Source organism: Micropterus dolomieu, linkage group LG21 (genome assembly GCF_021292245.1).
Source record: "Micropterus dolomieu isolate WLL.071019.BEF.003 ecotype Adirondacks linkage group LG21, ASM2129224v1, whole genome shotgun sequence".
Lineage (NCBI taxonomy): Eukaryota > Metazoa > Chordata > Actinopteri > Centrarchiformes > Centrarchidae > Micropterus > Micropterus dolomieu.
In genome coordinates this window covers 14,846,448-14,868,143 of record NC_060170.1, presented here as the reverse complement: position 1 = coordinate 14,868,143, position 21,696 = coordinate 14,846,448, and the positions used below count along the sequence as shown (strand labels likewise).

Here is a 21,696-nt window from a genome sequence, read left to right as displayed (position 1 = left end):
TGTGATTAGTCCTGCATCTGTTGGTGAGTGTATGCAAGTAGTGCTATATATCACCAGCAAAATCTTGATCCTCTGGCTGTTTGGCCAGGCTCCACTTTATGCTGGTTCTGCTGTTTTTGGTTAATTGGTTTATGATCTAGTCCATGCAGCGGAGGAAGAGGAAGGGCAAACATCCCTGTCACATCAGGACCTCAAAGACCTCTGATGGGCATCCTTCCTGAAATACTTGACATTGCATCACTTGGTGCTCTTGATGATGCTGATGAACTTCTGGGGGAAGCCATAGTGAGCCATCAGTTTCCAAAGTGTTTCATGATCGACACTGTCAAATGCTTTGTCAAAATCAATGAAAATGACATAGACTAAAGCGGACAATTCTATGGATTGCTCGAATATAATACTGTGAGGGTAAATTTGGCCTCCAGGAGAGCTACGATTCCTGAGCCAGCCCGTTTTCTGAAGCCTATCCAGTACAATGTGGTTGAGCACCTTCCCTGGTGTTCAAAGCAGCATTATTCCTCTGTAGTTTTCACACTCTCCATGGTATCCCTTCTCTCTTTACAATGATGCCATCTCTCTAATCCGACGGGACTTTGTTTTCCTCCCAGATAGCCTGCTTGAGCCTGCATGTTGGCGGAGGTTTCGGTGTCTGCCTTGAGGGCTTCAACCTTGTATCTCATCCTGCCCTTCTGCCTTACCTCCTCTCAATGCCTTAATAGCCTTCCCAACTTTCATCTTGGTGTTACCCATGATGTCTTCTAAAATGTCTGCCATAAACTATGACTCTTGTACGTTTTGGGATGTTGTAGCTCTGATTAGCTAGCTGCGTCATTTAGGCCCTCAGGATTTCTATTTTTCAGCCGTTCGATATCACTTTCCTGGTAATTAATTGTTCTTCATCTAGGCCTGTCAACCTTTTTCTGCTTTCAGCGTCTCGGCCTGTTTGTCATCTGGTCGCTCCATGCTATTTCAGTTTTTATCAGTGCAAACACTTGCATCTATCCATTTGTAATCTAATAAAGAAATGGCAGCAATCTGCATGTTCCTTTTGGGGGACTGGATGACTTTGAGCACCAGATGCTGATGTTCCCCCAGAGTCGTTACTGTGATTGAGCCGATCCTTAACTGTCTCCAATAAAGACGCACACCTTCTCACACACACACACACACACACACACACACACACACACACACACACACACACACACACACACACACACACACACACACACACACCGCCTCCCCTCGCACTCTCTGTTCTCTGTGTGAGGCAGGATTAACCTGCTGGTAGCGGAGTAAATCCAGCTGCCTCCACCTCTCTGTGTCTGTGTCTGAGGAGGCCTGGTTATCCCTTCACACAAGCTCGCTGTTCAAAGGGGTGGCCGTCGGGGATTAATGACGTGTTAAAGGGGCGAGCATGGGGGATTTAGACACAGCTTGCTGTAAGGACAGGAGATTTAAGTACACCGACCAGTGGTTAGTGCTCACTGAAGTATAATTAGTTAGACACTGTACCACCAACACACACACACACACACACACACACACACACACACACACACACACAGACAATGACAGACAGGTGCGATATTATTATTCTATATAGCCAGAGGAGGGCGGGGTGGTGAAAGGACAATTCCACTGAGCTTGTCTTATAGTAAATACACCTCTGTAACTCTGCTGACCTATGGGACAACAGCTTAAGCCTGCAAGATCATTGTTACATCAAGAAGAGTGTCCACATTTTGAAGTCAGTTGTGAATGTATTCTCTGTTTTTATCTTTTTAATTTATTTTGAAAGGGTTTGTTTTTTCAGTCTTATGCTATAATTATTGTAAAGCATTGTGTTTGTGTATATGTTGAACTATATCAATAAACTTGCTTTGTCTTACCCTGACATGTGTCTTTGAATTCTATTCCTTGGATATTTAAAGTTTAATTGGCACGTGGATGATGGAGGTGACATTTAAAACTTGTTAGATGTATTTGATTAACCAACAGTTGAGTGCGCTGTTAAATACCACTGCATAGTTATGTGGCATGATGGCTAAGTATGTCATGATCAGGTAGTGTTGGTGATCATTGTGATGGGAACAACAAGAAAACTAAAAAGCCTAACTATCTTATGAAACTAAATGCAGCTTGGGAGAGAATTAAACTAAAGTACAAAAAAGACATGGTGGTCAGGATGGGGAGTGTGTGTACGTTATTCAACCCTAACCTTGACATAATGCCATTAAAAATATTGTAGAAAGCAAGAATTTTAAAAACTTAATGTAATCTGGAGTTTTGCAGAATTGTCTTGTCTGGTGATAGAGTCGCCTCTGTCAGTTTATGAGAGGAATCCTGTATCAAATTGGAGCTAATCGGCATTGTTCGCTTGCTTTTTACAATAAGGATTTCCACAGACCTCCAAGTGTCTTGTGGAACATTAAGTGGCTGCAGCTAGCATACTGTAACCTTGGTTACAGCTAAATCTGTGGATACACATAATATGTTTAGTACAGCAACAAACTTGCATTTTCGTCATACTGTCATATTCCCTTGTTATAAACTTGTGTGTCCAGATGAGCTGCGCAAAATTTGATTAATTGGCTACATTAACTGCTACTAACACTAACACGGTCCTGGGCCATGCACATCCCATGCCAGTTAGTGATGTGCCATAACACACCCAGTTCTCTGACCACCCTGTCAGCTGTCAAGTTGCATTGTGGGTAATGTGGTTGCCTGCTTTTGACAGGGAAGGACAACGCGCACTTACATGAGTGAAACGCTAAATTGGAGGAGTACTCTTTTAAAGCCTGACAGAGGGTAAATGCTATGACCAGTGGGCTGCGTGTGTGTGTGTGTGTGAGTGCATGATGTTGAAGTTTGTAATAAGGGAGTATAATATTAGAGATAAGTAGATACTGTAGGTAGTGATGTGTGCGTGGTGTGTGTGTGTGTGAGTGAGAAGTTAAGGAAGGAGAACTGGAAAGAGATAGCTGCTGCGTGAGTAAGAGACACATGTAGCCCACAGGTGCTGATAGCTAGTCGGGATCAGTGCACTGAGCAATTGCCCCCCTACGCCCGATAAGCCCCCCCCCCCCCACCCCCCCCACACACACACACACACATCCAGCTTTGCTACCGATCTATCCTCAAAATCTGCTCCTGTGCAATCTCCCGTGCATCAGCTGCCAAATGAAGTTCCTCTTTAGAAAAAAAAACTTGGCTGTCGAACCGTCTGAGGCATCATGGCTGGCGGCGAAGGCAGCCCTTGTATTGAAGCCAATAATCCAGCGTCAGGGCTTCAGGTGCGCAGAGGGATGTGATTGACAGGGCTCGATATGAGGCCCTCGCCTCACTTGACATTTGGGTTTCATAAGGTCTGGAACAAAAGGCAGGGGCAAAATAATCAGAGAGGGGCGCAGGCAAATAAATCTGTTTATTCCTCCTCACCTGCCCCCCTCCCTCACCTCAGCACCTCCTCTGCTCGCCCACATCACAGCTCAACCCTTGAAGGGGAAAGAGGGAGGGCACGATATTACCTTTTCTGAGCCTTAGTGGATTGACGCACCACGACAGCAGGTCACTTTAGGCCCTGTGCTTACCTGAGATATTAGTTTGTATGTGTGGTAGACAGAGATGTGTATTTGAATGGATGCGGCTGTGTGTATGTGTGCACAGTCCCGTAGGCCTATGTATGAGGGAGAGCCAGAGACAACAGGAAAGACAGAGAGACAGACTGACTACAGTAGTGTCATATTGTGGATAACCATCGGTACATCTGTGTGTGTGTTTTGAGCAAGACAAAATAAAAGAAGTAATATTTAACAATGACAGAACTCTTTTATCATGTTATAGTAGCGCAGCAGCTTTAAGATACAATTAGGCACACGTATTATAACAGATCTGATCCTAACTGTAACTATAAGAAAGTGACAACAAATTCAGAGAGAAGAAATAGTAAGTGTAATGCAGATGAAGATGATTAAGATTATTTTCAGTTAGTGCAGCTAAATGGCCGAACACAGTGGTTAAGCAAACTGCTGACCGAACAACAGTGTGTGTCATATCCACACTAAACATCTTGCTTTTTGCAGGTTACTTTGGCGCTGGATCCATGCAGTGTGGCTGGGTTGCAGCTGGCAGTTTAATTTTAACTTGCTTGCTCGCTAAAGTTATTGCTAGCAAAATACTATCTGTGAATCTGAGTGCATAATCAAAGTGGTCCGACGACGCATTTCAAGCTGGGTCAGTTTAGCTCTTATCCCGGCTCTCTTCTGCCTCCTGCGGTGGCATTTGGTCCGGCTGATCTGGCTAGGTTGTTGGAAGATACAGCAGGTCCTCTCAAGGTCTGTTGCACTTAATCCAGTTGCCCACAGAGTGCGAGCGCGAGTAGCAGGATGCTGGCTGCAGTTCAGTTATTGGCCACCAGTGTCATAAGTGTTTCCTGAAAGTTAGAACCTTTAAAACAGCTATTAACATTAATGGGATTTACAAATAATGCATCAATAATCATAATATAATATACATTATTATTAAATTTACCATTCTGGAGAGTGAGTATTTAAATCTTTGGTATGTTTTGTAACAGTAACATTGTTAATGGAGAACCTTTACTTTTAAGAGAGTATTTCTACTGTGTATTTCTACTTTTACTTAAGCAAAATATCGGAGTACTTCTTCCACCACTGTCAAACTGCAGGTGCATCAGTGAAAAAAATAGAAAAGGTCTTCATGTCATGAGGAACAGTATGAAAATATGTTCCAGCACTTGTCTTCAAAATAATATGAAGGGGGTTGAGGAAATGCTAATGAGCATGCAGCCTAATAAAACCCACCTTTGTAGCCGTAATAATAATTCAAATTGAAGTCCATTAGGCCTAAGTGTTTACAATAGTTTGTCAACCGACCCCTATATGATTTACATCCTATACAAGCAGGCAGAGGTTCCAGCTCAATGGGGATTTAATTGCAGGGTTGTAAGTGCAATCTGTGGACACAACAGCAGACTGTTTTAATAGCCAATTTAATTAAAAAATGAGACACCTAGGGGCCATATGTTGGCTTCTGCCTGGAAGTCTCTATAAAAAAAACACAAGTCAACAGATAGTTTCCAGAAGATGTGACATCTTTTAGTACCAGACCAAGCCCCCACGTGGGGAGCCTCCATAAAGTGCATCCTTTTGGAGGTGATTGGACAACATATCGATGATTGGCAGGAGGATAGAGCGCAGTGTGTTCACTTGTCTATCGCTATTGGCTGTCTTTAATGGCCGCTCCTCCTTCAGACCACACACCATTGGCTTTGAGAGGTTCGCGGAGGAGCCGGGAAGTTGTAGTTCTTTACAGCAGACGCACATCTGTAGAGCTTACTATCGACTGAAATGAATTAAACTACACATCCCGACGTCACGGTACGGGCTCTAATAATTGTTGTGAATATGTAATTGCGCTCGTGTGACTGGTTGCTTCTAAATTTGGCTTGGCAGGGGCAGGCGGCTACAGTCGGTGAGGTGGTCGCTCCGCCGGTGCTGTGTGAGGATGAGAAGAGGGAGGCTGTAGGAAATTAACCGATAAATGCGTGACGACGGGACGCCGTGGAGAAGCTCACTCGCGGACAAGCAGGGTCATGATGTGCCAGAAGTCGATGCTTTGTAGGGAAAATAAGAGAAAATAGTGGATTCGTTGTTAGTTCAGAGGGAAAATATCAAGCTTTGTGCGCATAGAATAACGTGCTGGAGATCTTGGAGAAGACTGAGGCAACTCCTGCTTTGATGATCACACTGAATGGACTTTTAAAATACTATCTAAAAGAATGACGGCCAAGCAAAGGTCCGGGGATGTTTCCTCTCTTCACGGAACCTGCACATAGCCTGCAAACCAGCCACTGACTAACCTTTTACGCACGGAGAAGGATCCGTGCTCAACACATTTTGTTTTCGTATTTATGTGGATGAACTTTGCAATACATTTTAATGATTCGAGATCTGAGCAAGATGTACCCCCCGGCACGGCACCCGGTAAGTAGAGAGCAGATGCAGCCAAAGCAGTATGTCAAAACAGCGCAGATGAACAGCCGCGCGCCTGATGCGTAATCAGTTTAGATCAAGTTTCCGTGCCACCGCGCGCTCGCACGGACAATTGCGCTCATTGTCAAACTGCTGCAGCTGCATGTGTGTCTGTGAGTGTGCGTGGGTGAACGTGTAAGGAGTCTGAGTAAAACCAAAAGGCCATCTGTATCACAGAGGCCTTTTGTCATCTACGGTCTTGGCTGTGTGTGAGTGTGTGTGTGTGTGTGTGTGTGTGTCGTGATACTGAACTTTGGTGGCTCAGTTCTTCCTCTCTCCTATCCCTACACGCTGTTTGGTTTGGATTGAGGTCCCCCACCAGCCGGGACAGCCGTTAAAGTTCACTGTCACCGAGTCCTGCGACCGGATCAAGGAGGAGTTTCACTTCCTCCAAGCCCAGTATCACAGGTAAGACTTTGGATGGAGTATGACATTAACTCTGCATGGAAACATCTGTTCATCAGCAAAATAGTGACCACAATACTGATGCCACTTTATGCACTGGGTTGAGGAGTGATTGTGTGTTACTGTGGCTCCATAGTTTAAAGCAATGGTTAATCGATTATTTATTGTAATGGATTTCTTTCACAATTAGCTTTTTTTATACAGGTCAAACAATTACATTGAGAAAACAATCTAAAGATTAAACGATAATTGTAGCTGAAACTCGAATTCCAAGATTATGTGAGAAAAATAATTTCTATGATGTCAACCTCCCTTGCACTGGTCATGAATCATACAGTATGACCAACATTTTGGGGGGAAATGCATGATGCAATGACATGAAATACATGACACAAACTTCTTTTTTGTTAAGGATTTAATTGAGAAATAAAATATTCTTAGTTTAAATTAAATAGCCATCTGGAGAGCCCATGAAATTTTTCTCCTCAGACCCTCCATAGAGCTGCTGGTAGATTTGTTTCAGGTCCATCTATCACTGGTGGCTAACCACAGGTAAACCCCATCAACCTTGGTATGCACGTCTCTCTCTGCAAGCTCAAATGGTGTGAAATACTTTTTTACCCGACATGATGAAGTGTGAAATACATTGCTGGGGGGCAGAACCATAAGTATGATACCAATGCATAATAATCGCCCACCTCTGGCCACCTTGTAATTATTGCCCAATCACCTAGTGGGATGAACCAGCGGTCCAGTTTGCTGGCCAAACCTAGATCTGAATGAGCTGAACCAAGGATAGTGTCTGCTGCATGTGTAATACAGTGATCAAACTGCTGCATATGCGTGAAGTCCTATCTGCAGGGAGACACTGATTTGGTAAAAAAGGAAGTAAGGGTTGTTCTGATACGTGCGCTGAATCTATATCATTTTGTTTGGATATTTTTTGTTTTTATTTAGGAGAAAGTTAAAGGTCTTCTGAGACTTTCTTTGAGCTTAACACATTTGTCAACGTAATTATCCAATTTCCTGTCACTTGATATCATTTAAAATAACAGATGCACAGCTTATTTACATTCACATTGTGTAAAAACCTGCCTCTCCAGCTTTGTTGATTTTTACCTTTTTACTTAATGTGAACAACTACATAATTTCAGTGTTTGTTGAGTACATTCTCCAACCTTCTGGGTGGATGAAACCAAATGGACACTGTCCAAAATGCTTCATCATCATGCTCAAATTAAGGCATTTGTGTAATCAGCTGGCATATGTATTAAAATCTCTTTAATACATATGCCAGCTGATTACACAAATTACATTTCAGTAACATGCAAACGTATCTCTATTTGTTCGGATTTGGCATGTCAGTGTCCTAACTTTACCGGTGACATTGTAAACCTGCCAATAAAATGCATGTACAGAAAGCATGTAGAAATAATGTGGAGGTTTTCCAGTAACAGTCAACATTTAAAAGAGTTAAGCTTTTGTGTAACCACAGTTGTAAAATGGATCCTCATTATATGGCTGCTTTTTGTTGATGGTGCAGTTTTGGCATCCACTCACACTGTAAGAATATATGATGAGGTTTGTGTGGTCGTCTATTGATCCATTAATTACTGCTCTGTACCTGCTGAGTAAGTGTCTGTGTCTGCAGGGGAAACGTGTGATCCAAGCAGCTCTTTTTTCTATCTTTCTTTGTTGAACTCAAATTTAGAAATGCAAATATAAACTAACAGGATGTAGTCACTTGCAGGCTCAGTATTCTGAGATATCTCCAATTTCAATTTTGGAAGTTTCATGTGACAAAACATGTAAGGGATCTTTCAGAGCATTCTAATTTAAAGTCGTAAATGATTTCAGGTGGGTATTTTTTGTTTAACTTGTGGGTTGCTGTGTGTGTTGACCATGACATATACACTAACATAACAATTTCCTTTTGCCTCACAGTCTGAAATTGGAGTGTGAGAAACTGGCCAGTGAGAAAACTGAGATGCAGAGACACTATGTCATGGTGAGTCTCTTTGACTGTGTGTGTGTGTGTGTATGTGTGTTCACATGAATCCATTAGTATGTTTGGTGTGTGCAAAATGAGGAACAGAGAAAACCTTTTTAGACTTTGCTTTGATCTTTGTTTTTTTCAGTACTACGAAATGTCATACGGGCTCAACATCGAGATGCACAAGCAGGTAGGAAACGTTTCACGTATCACGTATCACCACCAGTACTACAAGGTTATCAGTAGGAAGGTCAAACTGCAGTTAGTTGATGGCAGGTTTGAATTTAACACTGAGGTATCTCTAGGCCCCCACGCTTTGTACAAACTGGTGTTAATAGTTTTGCTAAATTCTTCAAGAATACATACGTTTTAATTGTTGTTACCTCCTTATAATTATCTCTTCACTTTTCTTTGGTCAGCAAATTCCCTGCAGTTATATTCTAGTGTGTTAGGCCCCGTTTGTGCCTGTCATGTAATACCGAGCTACAGAGCTAAGCATCTGGTTTAATTTCCACCCAGTGATCAGTGAAAAACCCAAAAGGTTTACTTAGTTACACATACCGCTTTTTTGAAGGTCTTTCCAGCATCCTCAAAGCCTCTTCTAAACATTATTCTGTTCAAGTTAAATAAGATTTAACATGCAGCAAACATCTCTGTTTCCTAATACAAAGAAAGATAGTAGGTGGAAAATATATGTCCTTGCTTAATTTGTACAACATGAACCAAAAACAAAAAATATATTATCAGTATTGGAACATATGTTTCTTTATATTCTTTTATATTTTCAAACAAAATAGTACATATTCAGCTCGCATTTTACAAAAAGAGTCATTTCTGGATATCTATATCAGGAAACACAGTCGAAACTTGAGAATCGGGTTTAAAAGTGACTGAGTATTTTTTTTCATCCAGAGAATTAGAAGAGTCTTTGCAGATTCTGGAAATACCTTCAGCACAGTGATACACTTTATTAAACAACCTTCTGGGTTTTTCAAAGATCACCAGGTAATTATTTTTAGGAAATCTGGATGCTTAGTTGTGACTTGAATGCATTGATAAAACATGAGAGGCACAAACTCGGAATAGTGTTAAAGGAAAAGAATCCCAGAACATATATTAATGTAAAGGTGTTGCATTTCATAAGAGAAATGTGATATATTTAAAGTGTAAAAAAGCAGCAGGTTGGCTGCCTTGTGAAGCTGAGTAGTGATTCCACGTGTGAATAATGATTTCATCAGTTTAATTGAACTAGAAAATGGGCTGAAAAATGACTCGAGTGAACGAGGATTTGGCCTTTAACGAGCCTTTACATTACTGCTGCCTTTTTTGAAACACGGCAGATCATTAGCATAAATGTCTGCATTAACCACACATCATCTGCCAGGCTAAATGGGCCACAGCTAACTACACATTCATTTCCAGAGAAATGGTGTGTGCGTGTGCGCGAATGCGTGTGTTTGTGGGTATGAGAGGAAGTGATAAATGCTTGGCCTTTGTCTTGCTGTGTGTGTGATTTTCTGTTTGTGTATATCTACACTGTGTGTTTACTTTGCTGTATCTGTGTGTGTTTGTAGTCACTTGTGTGTGTGTGTGGTGGGTGTCTGTAGAACAGTCTGCATGTATACTGTACATGTTTACTTAGTGTGTGCTTGAGTGTGTGTGTTTGCCTGGATGCGCACTGTAGTTGTTTATTCAGTTGTGTGTGTACTATTTGCACCCGTTATGTGTGTGTGTGTGACTGTGCATGTGCTTATATATTGTTGGCGTTTACTTGGGCATGTGTGTTGGTGTTTGTGGTTTTTCTGTTGTAGTGTGTGAATGTGTGTGTGAATGTGTGTGTTTCTGTGTGTGAATGTTGCACACACATACAGCTTTGTACTGACACACTAAGCAGACTTGTCTGATGAAATACTGGGCATCTACTATAAATCCTGCTGTCTCCTGCTGTTTGTCTGTGTGTGTTTGTTTATGCATGTGTGCGTGTGCGAGAGTGCTTATTGGGGCAAAGGTAGAAAAAATAAAAAGAGGTAAAATATGGCCTGTGGCTGTGTGTTGTGCCCAATGATTTCTGTTAGGCAACAGTTTTGAATCCCTAATTTCTGTCTCTGAGTGCATGTTTTGTGTGTGTGTGTGTGTGTGTGTGTGTGTGTGTGTGTGTATGAAGGTTTTTGAAGCAAATTATTTTCATGTGCAGGCTGTGTTTGTGTGCACCTCTACTCCAAACGTGCATGGGCGTTAATGTGTGTCTTCTATCTTTTACGCCATTTGATATGACGAAACGACTTGTGTGACATGTTGAGTGGATGGAGAGATTGCAGGGTGGAGGATGGGGGTGGGGGTGATTTTTTCTGGGGAGGGGGGTGTTAAGCTTCACTCCCATTACGGCAGTCGGCCTCGGCTACCAAGCAAATTGCTAATATTGCTTGTTTAGCATTTTCTAAGGGTAATAAGCCCATTGATTTTTAGCTCTGCTCTCTGTTTTATTTACACAGAAGGGCTCTGGTGCCCTCGTTAAAGAGAAATTGACTCTTAGATGGAGGAGAGGACGGGCGGGTAGGCGGAGAGGAGGGTACGAGGGGTGTAGAGCATGGGACTGAGCTGCCAGAGGACAGCTAATCAATTGCAAATTAGCGAGGCTGAAAGAGAAATAAAGCAAGCGAAGGATGGGGAGAAAAAGGGAAGGAGGAGGGTGGAGAAAGTGGTGAAAGAAGGAAGTAATAAGACGTTTTGATTCTGAAGACTGGCAGTGTTTTCAATGAGGTCTGACAACTCATTTTACTGCAGCGGATAGGGAGCCATTTGTTCCAATTTGAGGATTTTGGTCATGTAATGTTTTATCCGGCATTTTAATATTTGGACTTACTTTTGGAAAATGCAAGATTAAAAGCACAGTAGAACCTTTATATTCCAGTGAATATGATTTCAAATGACAGTCCTGCAATTATTTCTTCATATTCTTTAAAGGTTTACAACTTTCATTTAAAGCATTTTAATAATCTTCAGACTCACAGAAATTCACTTTCATATGTAACAGGATGGCCACCCTTTTCGGTGGCATTCTGGGTAAAACTCTGACGCTGTGTCTCCAACCTGGGGGTCGGGACCCAACAAGGGGTCTGAGCAGTCTCGAGATGACACTTACTCTCTTTCTTGCTGAGAGTAAGATGAGACTCCCGTTTCTGTCTGGTGAATGTAAGGCTACAGCCAGCAGCCGGGTTTCTTTTTCAGAAATCTTAAACAATGATTAAAGAAAACTGTGGCGGGGTAATCTCTCTTTAATTGACCTGGTGCCAAGGGCCTGTTTAACAAAAGCAACTTGCGATCGCTGCTTTCACACAGTCAGATCACAAATGGTGGCAGTGTCACGTTTCACATATGACTGTTGCTCACACGTTTCAGATAATGTCACGCTCATTCATGGGTCGCACAGAAGTTGTTTGTGGGCTGGTAGTCATAACTTATAGACATATGCAACTGTGACAACCACACACCTACATGATTTCACTTTTTAAAAGGGATTAGAAGTAAAAAAGAAACCACTGGCATATTTATTTGTGTTTTCATGTATATAAATATGTCAGTCTACTCTTGTTTATATCAGTCAAGACAGACCACTACTAACCCTGTCTGGAATGAGAGAGGGTTTATTTTAAACTTTATGTGCAAAAAATACTGAGTAGAATAGAGCTGAGTCATATTTGCAACTAAATATTTACATTAAGCACTAATTTTGAAGCTTGAGCTGTTTGTAGCCTGTCTGTATAGCACCCTTTGTTTTGTCTCTCTGTTCCACCCTACCTATCTGGCTAGTCTTTTTCACACGCACGCACGCACGCACGCACGCACGCACGCACGCACGCACGCACATAGTTACAAGGGAATACAGCCTTTATATAGTGGGGTCCATTAGGTGTATTAGCTGGTGGTGAAAAGTGGTGCTGATGTGGTGCTTACAAAGCTCCACAGGGGAGATGGACATTTGATCTTCTATCTGACCCAATCTGACTCCTGGGCTCCTGTCTGATCTAATTTCTGTGTTGTTAGGAGTTAAAGTGGGGTAATTTTATCTGTGTTTTTCATTCTTTTGGGCAACATCTTTGGTGATGAGTGGTTATTGCTGGGTTTTTTTTGTGCTAGGCTTTTTAGCCATCCTATTATAAAAAAAGAGAGTGCTGTAACCAAAGTAGGTGCTCTCAGGTAAATAATGAAAGCATATTCAGCGGCAAATTCCGCAGTAGCCACTTTATAGTTTTAACATTTCAAAGTGCCACAAGTTCTTAAGTGGCTGAGGCAGATCACACCATGTATTGCATGTTGTTGATCTGATCACAAGGGGCAAACTGAAAAGAAGTTTTATGTTTTACAGCGACAGCTCACTATTTTTCTTTTTAAACTGGAGGAACATTGCTCCAGATACTCACATTGAGGGTCAAAGATAAATTCAGCACACACAATCTTGCCTTTGAGGTTATTGGACTTTATGTGACCGCAGAGTCCCCTAATCTCGCAATAAGCTCCATGGATCGACCTGGTTTGAGTCCTAACCTTAGAGGGCTCTCTGGCCAGTCGTTTCTTATTATTTATTCACTGTCAAGACGGTGACAGGTCCAGGTCGAAGTTGAGGCCTGCTCGCTGCAGACACAAGTTGTCCAGGTTTGCACGAGCCGTGGGATGTCTTTGGAGGAAAAAAGGAGTCCTGGTTTTTCTCTTTGGTCTTTGCGGTGTAAACAGACATGTTGGCCAAACAGGATGACATCCCTGCACTCTGGCCGACAGTCACGATTGTCTGCCATTGATGTAAAATGTCACCTGAAATTGGTTGTGTTGCCTCGTGGAAAAGCATCTCCCTTTCCTTTTCTGCTCTAGCGCTTTTGTTTCCATTAACATCTCAGGGTCACCTCTTCAAAATAAATCGATTAGAGGTTGTAGCGTTGTTAATGGTGATCTGCATCTTTACAACTGATCTAATAGCTTTATCCTTATTATTATCCTTATCTTATTTTTAGTATTTTACACTACTGTGGTTATCAAAATAAAACTATTGCCATTTACCAAGTACTATATTACTGGTTTTGCATGTTTAAGCCTATTTTTCCACAGACTGTAGACCGTACTCTGTGATGTTATTTATAGAACCCAACAATAGTGAAAAACCAAATCCAGAAATCCAGCAAATATTTACATTTGAGATTTACTGAAAACAATACTTGCACAATTTATTGATTATCAAAATAGTAATTAATTTTCTGTTGAATGACTAATCAATTGACTCATCACTAATATCTTTTACATTAAAACCATTAAGAAACCAGGGCCCTGGTGGCCTAAGATGCTGACTATGTAATTACAACATCTGTCAGTTTGGTCTGACCAAATTCCTTTGTTGCATGTCATTCCTCATCCCTCTCTCTCTCTCTCTCTCTCTCTCTCTCTCTCTCTCTCTCTCTCTCTCTCCTCATTTCCTGTCAGCTCCCAACCGTCTTCTAATAAAGGTAGAAAATGTCCCCAAAATACTCAAAAATCAATAATAATACAGCTCAGACTTGCAAAAACACCATTGCTGGCGTGGTCCGTGGTTCGTTTTTGTCCAGCTGTGGGCTTGATAGGTGATGATTGTTCATCACCTATCAAGTTGGTTGTTCTTATTTTGGGGGTGCCTGGCAGCCCTTTTATGTCCAAGTGGATGTGGCAACATTTCATACAGCCTGACCCTCACCATGGTAGCTGTCTGCCATCCATTCACTGTCTCCCTGAACATCCATTTCCTTATGCCAGACCAAAGGAAAGAGTTCTTTTATTCATTCACTTGTCAAGCTGCAGCTAGGGTTGGTGTTAGCCTTGTGGAGAATCACCAACTAATTTCCCAGCTGTAGAATACTGAGCATGGCCTCCTTCGCCCTCGACACTTAACACTAAGGTGCCCTTGAGCAAGGCACCTAAACCCCAACAACTAATACAGTGGTGTTTCTCATAAGCTAATATGTACTGGGCAGCTCCCCGGTGTGTATGAATGTGAAGCAGAACCGAGCTGAAAAAGGGCATGTGTGCACAGCAAGTCTTCCCTGGATAAACGTTAAATATAAAATGAAAATGTCAGTGTTTTAGATTGTCTGCGCGAGTGCAAGCAGCTGCAGCGCTGTGTTAATCACAGGTAAGTTGAACTGCAACTCTCCTTTAGAGCTCCCCGTCTGCTCGACACTAAATGGCTCCCTAAGTCTACTCATACATCATGGAAAAAGTTTTTTTTAAGCTCTACATTTGTCTTAAAAGTTCAGCACAACACTCAGGACTATTCAATACAAAACAGAAAGAATGAGAGCCCTTCAATGTCAAAGAGGTTTTATGGTATTTTTTGACATTGTGAGAAAGGAGGGAATAATCAACACTGAATGAATCAGTGTACTCTGTGGACAACAATAGTTGGAATGTATAAAGAGTGAATAGCAGAGCTTGAAGTCATACTTTTGCCCTTTTGTTTGGTTTTCTGTCATTGTGGTGTCTTTCCTTTCTGGTTACACCTCTGTTCTGTGGCATCTACTGGCAACTGGCAAAGCCTTCACCTGAGCTGGTGCTGCTTCTTTGACAGAGCACAATGATTAGTCAATTCATCGATTAGTTGATTGACAGAAAGTGAATCAGTAACCATTCTGATAATCAGTCCTTTTAGTTAATGTTCAAACTGATTCCAGCCTCTTAAATGTGACGATTTTCTTACTTTCTTTTCCCTTGTGACAAAACTCTAAACTCGTTGGCTTCAGATACCGAAGCCCGCCAGTGTCCGTGTGGGCATCAAAAATCTTTCTACACAAGATTCTCAACGCAGTTAAGAGTGTGATTAACTGTGTTATTAATCGTACGAGTGAGAAACGCCATCAGGAAATCTTGCTGTTTAGCCAGGGCTAAAGAGATAACTTCTTCTGTGCTAAGATTGCTTTTAGCATTCTGTTGATTTTGCTTTGCAGTGAGTCAAACAGTTTCCTGTTGCTTGACATCTTATAAAGTGGTGCTGTAAGTTTTGGAAGTCTAATTCTTTGTATAATTGGAGGTACTGTGGGAGAGCCCCAGGGTCTTCCTACTATTGTGCCTGCAGGTCACTTGACCTCTGTTGACTTTCTGTTATATAGTTGTACGTATTTAGTCTTACAAATAAAGAAGGTGATGTGTATCCCCGTGTCTTATTTAGTGTGTGCTTTGGTGCGAGTCTGTGTCTTTTGTCTGTGTTTGTGTTTGGATTTGAGTTGCACTACTGGCACTCCCTTTGGGACAGTGGATCAGGCAATTTCCTGTAAAAAAAAAAACAACCTACCTGATGTGGTGAGAGCAAGAGAGAGAGAGAGAGAGAGAGAGAGAGAGTGCTGTATAATCTTTAAAAGCCAACCCCTGGGTTCAGTAAAAACATGCGATGAATACAGAGAGGGCTGTGCAAGTGTGTATCTGCTTGTGTCTGTGTGCACTTGGTTGTGTTTATGTGTACCGTCCTGCAGCAATGTTGCTTGTGCGTCTGTCTGAAGGGTTCGCATCAGTGTGTCTATTAGGTTTGCTCTCATGGCCTTCGGGGTCTTCTGTTACCACTGATACCAGAGCAAAGTTCACCTCTGTCAAGGTTATAAACATGAAACGAGTGCTTGACAAAGTTAGCGGTGTAACTTCTTCTGCATTGTGTTTGACTTGGAGGAGTTATCTCAGTCCATGAGGGCTTTTTCAGAAGTTGGCTCTTAATTTAGCTGATTAACTCGACAAAATCTTACTTGTGCCTTATGTTTTCCTTCAGCTGTCTGCTCAAGTGGACTTCACTCTCTGTATTCCTCCAAATTCTCAAGAGGGCCAAATCCCGGGTTTATGTTTACAAATCATCCATTTGGCTGATGTTGATTGATGTTCAGAGAGGGATAAATGGTATAGCCTGATACTGGATTTTTGAGGCTAATACCTATTTGTGAGTTTAAAAAATGGATAACATTATATTGGCCAATTTTTGTATTTTGTACCGTAATTACTTGTTACTTATTAGCTGAATAAACAGATATGGCTGATTTAACTCTAATCTAACTCTATTAAGTGGTCTAGTCATTGGAAGGTGGATACGGAAGTTGAATTGTCATGAAGTTAGCGATACATTTTACAGACAAAAATGTCTCTCAAGTAGTTTTAAAAAGTCACAAATCTTGTTATTAGAATGGTTCTTTATCTATTTGTTATGGTACACTTGTTTTAATTTATAATGTCCTGGATTTTTATTGAAAATCAGTGCTTTGATAATCATTTTACTTGCCTGACCCAAAATCTATTCATCGACTCCAGCCTGTACAAAACTCAGCTACCATGTTTTTAACCAGAACAGAAAAACGTGAACACATCACTCCTGTTTTAGCATTTAATGGCTCTCCATGGCCTCTCTCCCTGCTATATCTCTGACCTTTTAGTACCGTAAGCACCAGCACGTACCTTGAGATCCTCGGGCAGAGGTCTGTTGTCTGTTCCAGAGGCCCGACATAAAACTGAAGGGGACAGAGCGTTTGCTGTCAGGGCCCCGAGGCTCTGGAACAGCCTGCCTGAGGAAATCAGGTCGGCTGAGTCAGTGAACTCTTTTAAGTCTTTTCTTACATAGGAGAGCTATACCTGATTTTAGTTGACTTTCTTTTTCTTTTCCTTTAACTATATTTTAATTCCTTAAATGGTTTTATCTGTTTCTTGTGTTATCTTAAAACAATGTTATTAATTTTATTGTCAGCAAAGCACTTTGCAACATTGATTTTGAGTGCTCTATAAATAAAGATTATTATTATTATTGTTATTATTATTATTATTATTATTATTATTATAGTGGCTGTATTAAAGGGGAACTCTAGTAATATGTAAAAAAAAGTTGTATGAATCCTTTTGTGCCTCCAGAGGATTCTCTGGAGGCACAAAAGAAAAAGTCTGATAAATTGCCTCACGTGATGTCACTTGAGTCAGAGTTGGCTGGGGCCAGCCTGAATCTCTGACCAAACTGTCTGCAGTCAGGTTGAGGGTACACTGTAAAAAAGAAATCTGTAATTTTACAGTTATATTCCTTTTTATTTCACAGATTATTACTGTAGTACTGTATATTGAAATACATGAAAATATAAAAAAAAATACACAACAAACTATGAATGAAAATGTAAAATAACACGAAAAACCTGTAGCTGTGAATAGCCATAACATTTCTGTTATTTTAAAGAAAATATTGTTTTTTTTTGACATAAACAAACTGTTCTAATGCATTCAGGAATTTACCGTATTTTCACAAATATTATTTGTCTTATTTAAAAGAAAAAACTGTTAAATTTAAGTTTAATACTGTAAAAACATTTTTTAAACTTGGTACAATTAGTAACAGTTAACTGTAACAAAAAACATGTGTTCTGTAATTTGACATAGATTTGCTTGTTAATTGACATTTATCTCCTTAAATTATGGATATTTGGGAAATAAAAACATTGAATAAATGTTATAATGTTTAATCAGTGTAATGTCTACCAGTATTGTTAAACTGTCAAAACACAGTTTTGATAATTGAAAACAGCCATAATTACTGTAATTTCACAGATGTTGACTTTCATCATAATGCTTAGATTACAAATTAGATTAAAATATTAATAATTGCCCAAAAGTGGTAAAATTACAGAAAGGTAATATTTAATTTATTTTTAAATGACAGGTATCCACACCTTTGAATGGGGTTAAAAAAGAAATGTAAAATTATGCGTTTGTGATTAAAAATTCATTTTAATGCCATTTTACAGATACTTCGATTGAAGAGTCTTAGCTATAGGTGTATTATCAAAACCTCAAACCAACATATTTAAATCTAACATTTCGGTGTAAAGAATTCTTCTCCTGAAACTAAAGTAGTTTAGTTTTTATTTACCTTATTGATGACATTTTCAGATCTATTCATTAGAAACACAACTGGTTCGACAAAGAACATTTTGGACACTGTCAGACACAGCTCCAAGATTAAAGAGGAACATGAATGTACAGTAATTGGAAAGTATTTCTTAAAATACTGGCATTTTGCTTTGATAGGACTATAGAGAGAGACATGAAAGGCAAAGGAGAGGGGATAATGGTACATACAAAATGTAGTGGATTTATATAGGTTGAACAATCCAAAGACTTCATCATTTTCTGGATTCAGTATGACTTTTTACAGCCAGTTTTTGCATCTGGTAAATGTTGTCACAGCTGTATGTGTTTCCCTGTGCTGTGCATCCATGTTCCTTTTCTGTCCTCTAGTTCTACCCCAGGAGTGCTACAGCTGATTGCTGAATTAGGTCCGCCTGGCCTTGGAAGGCAGTGCACAACTGTGTGCACCTGAGTTAGGGAAGTCCACAATTTCTACATTAAGTTGGTATACAAAATAGATGCAAATATGTGCAAGTAGAAAGAAAAGTGGGAATGTGATACAAACACAACTCAAGCAGAGAATTTACCTGAAATTCAATGTGAATTCAAACTCATCTTCTTAAAATGGTTTGAAAAATACCTATCAAACACCGGCTGGCTGTAGCTCAATCACTGTAGAATATATGCAAGTTTTTCTTGGCAGTCCTAATGAATCCGAAGTTTTTGGTACGCAAGCCAAAAGTACATTTTCAGATTCGGCTGACTTTGCACAACAACACCTCAGGATGACCTTAAGAAACCATTTTGCTTCTCAAGGTAGCTCAATTGGAAAACATAAACAACGGCAAACATAACAAACAGCATATCTATCCAAGGTCTGCAAGACATTAAGTAAGTAAGTTTCCCTTTATAATGGTATGGTGACAAAATTATGGACATGTGTTAGTCCATAGCCCTCCCCACAGAATTAGGGACGAACTCAAGTCAGGTGGCTACCGTCGTTAATACAAATATTAATGTTTAAACGTATGATCAATATGTCAATATGAACATGGTGAACAATACCACTGTTAAGTTCATTTAATGGAAACAACAAGACCTAAAGTCTAATTCTTCTAGATTTACCGGTGTAACCTGCATGGCTACAAGAGAGGAAAAGGGGGAGAAAGTGCTGACTTACGTTAACATTGAAGCGCTTGTTTAGCTGCTCGTTAAGTCCGAATGTGTCCTTTCCTTGATTATTTATCTTCCTTTAGTCTGTCTTTCATAAAAATTAATCCAAGTTGTGAATCCTGTCATGTGAAGTCCATCGCTCTCTGTCTGCTAACTTCTCTCATCCTGCACCGTGTTGTTGTTTTCAATAGGTTGCTGCCTTCAAAATAAATGCGCATAAGCCGTCGGTCAGAACTAGATCAAATGAATGACGTGTATTTGATATTATTTGATCATTTTTACGGAAGTATTATTCTGTTTGAAATAAATAAACTTTTGATAGTAGTTTCAGTTTTGTGCAAAACGAATTAAAGGCCTGTCTCATATGGATGCCTGTCCCAAATAAAGGCAGGGTCAATTCAGTGATTTTAGCAAATAAAAGCCCGGGCTATTATTCAGCAGTGTTCAACTATTTTTGTAGGTAATTTAATTGTTTTTGCAGGTGTATATGTTCTTCAATTAACATTAAAATCCCCAAAATTACACAATATTTTTTGTAAAATGAAATTTACAAACTGTATTGTCATTATGGAATATTACCGTACTTTTACGAGTTAGTTATTTACTGCTATTTTATGGTATTTTTCAGGCACCCCAGCTGCCAGAATATTTCCATATTTTTAAGAGTTAGTTATTTACTGTTAGTTTACCGTATTTTTTTGGCACCCCAGCTGCTGGAATATTACGGTTTTTTCACAATTTTGTTTTTTACAGTGTAATGTAGACGCCAGATTTTGACAAGGAAGAAGAATATCTCTCAATCCTCTCTGCTCTCTAAACAACCCTATTGTTCTCTGTTTCCGGATTTTGATGGACAGACAATTTTTTTAATTCCATTAATACGACGTGGATAGTTTAGACATCAGGGTGCGCAGTAGGTCTATGGCATCTTGGCAAAACATTCAACAACACATGATATTTGTAGCATGCAGCAGTGTTAACAAAATCACATTTTCTTGTAATATATGCGACAAGTTATTTAAACAACTAATTATCTGAAAAAGCAAGCTACCAGCTGAAACCGCTTAAAACCTGTGAATTCGGTAATTGATGTATTGTCACAGTAGCTACAGATGATTCATTCATTTTTACTGTCCATTGACTAATTGACCTCTTTTGTCAGACTTCTTGGCCGATATCAATCACTAAATAAGAAAGAGAACACTCTCACTGTGAGGTTAGTTTTGTCTGTTTTGGTGATATTGGTGCTAAGCACTCATTGCCATGGTGCCTGTGCACTGCACTTCCCAGAGAGCGTCTTTAAATCACACAGTGTGGGTGGTACTTTGATTCTGCAGTTGAAGTTTGAATTTCTTGTGGTTTTGTTCTTTTCATGGCTATTGCTGCTCATGCTATCGTCCCAATCCGTCTTCTTTTGATTGAAGTGCTTAGCTTAAAGGGGTCCTTTGGAGTTATCTTGTAAACAAGCAAAAGATAAGTTTTCATTCAGTGTTACTCACCAAAACGCAGTGTGTGTGTCCTTCTAACAAAAGTCTAACAAACTAATTTTTGGAGTATCCAGAATTGTTTACATTCAGTCTACGAGCTTGCAGTGCTCTTCTTTCCTGTCTTTACTGGCACATTGCAGCATATCTTGGCACGTTACCATCACCTGTTGATTTGTGGAATAGTGTGACACCAGTGGCAGGACTGTGTATCACGTCAAACGCGTACACGAGATAAACAAAACGTGGACCCACACATAGAAAACCAGCTCCATAGTGCTACTAGAGGTCTAAAACTCCAACTGAAACCTTCAATGGCCTTATACTGTATGTAAAAGTCCTGAATTCCTGTGAACCAAAAGAAAAACCCACACCTGGTATTTCAACAAGCTGTAAAAGACTCCAACAACTGAGTATACATTGTTTCATGTGAAGGAGCCATTATGTGAAAATAAAAACTGACTTGGTGTGAGCATTTGTAGGTTGTGTGAGGCGGACGCCTTCTTGTCTGTGGCTGAGTTTGAGTAACATTGTGTTTCATGTGCCCACCTCTCTGTCTTGCAGGCGGAAATCGTCAAAAGGCTGAACGCAATCTGCGCCCAAGTCATCCCCTTCCTCTCTCAGGAGGTAAGACTCCAAAAATGCCTGTCACTGTGAGTTAAGACGGAGGTGGGTGAGAGAGAGAGAGAGAGAGAGAGAGAGAGAGAGA

The 21,696-nt window shown here is 40.4% G+C and overlaps 1 protein-coding gene across 2 annotated transcripts in view; it reads left to right on the top strand.

The window, feature by feature from the left end:
* Positions 1 to 5,514: 5,514 nt before the first annotated feature.
* Positions 5,515 to 21,696, top strand: part of LOC123959746 (transducin-like enhancer protein 4) — a 35,863-nt gene continuing 19,681 nt past the window's right edge. For both annotated transcript variants that reach the window (XM_046033999.1, XM_046033998.1), the window contains exons 1-5: positions 5,515 to 6,011; positions 6,382 to 6,467; positions 8,409 to 8,472; positions 8,603 to 8,647; positions 21,552 to 21,614. In XM_046033999.1, the coding sequence (XP_045889955.1) occupies positions 5,967 to 6,011; positions 6,382 to 6,467; positions 8,409 to 8,472; positions 8,603 to 8,647; positions 21,552 to 21,614 (303 nt within the window). In that variant the 5' untranslated portion in view covers positions 5,515 to 5,966. The remainder of the gene's footprint in view (positions 6,012 to 6,381; positions 6,468 to 8,408; positions 8,473 to 8,602; positions 8,648 to 21,551; positions 21,615 to 21,696) is intronic.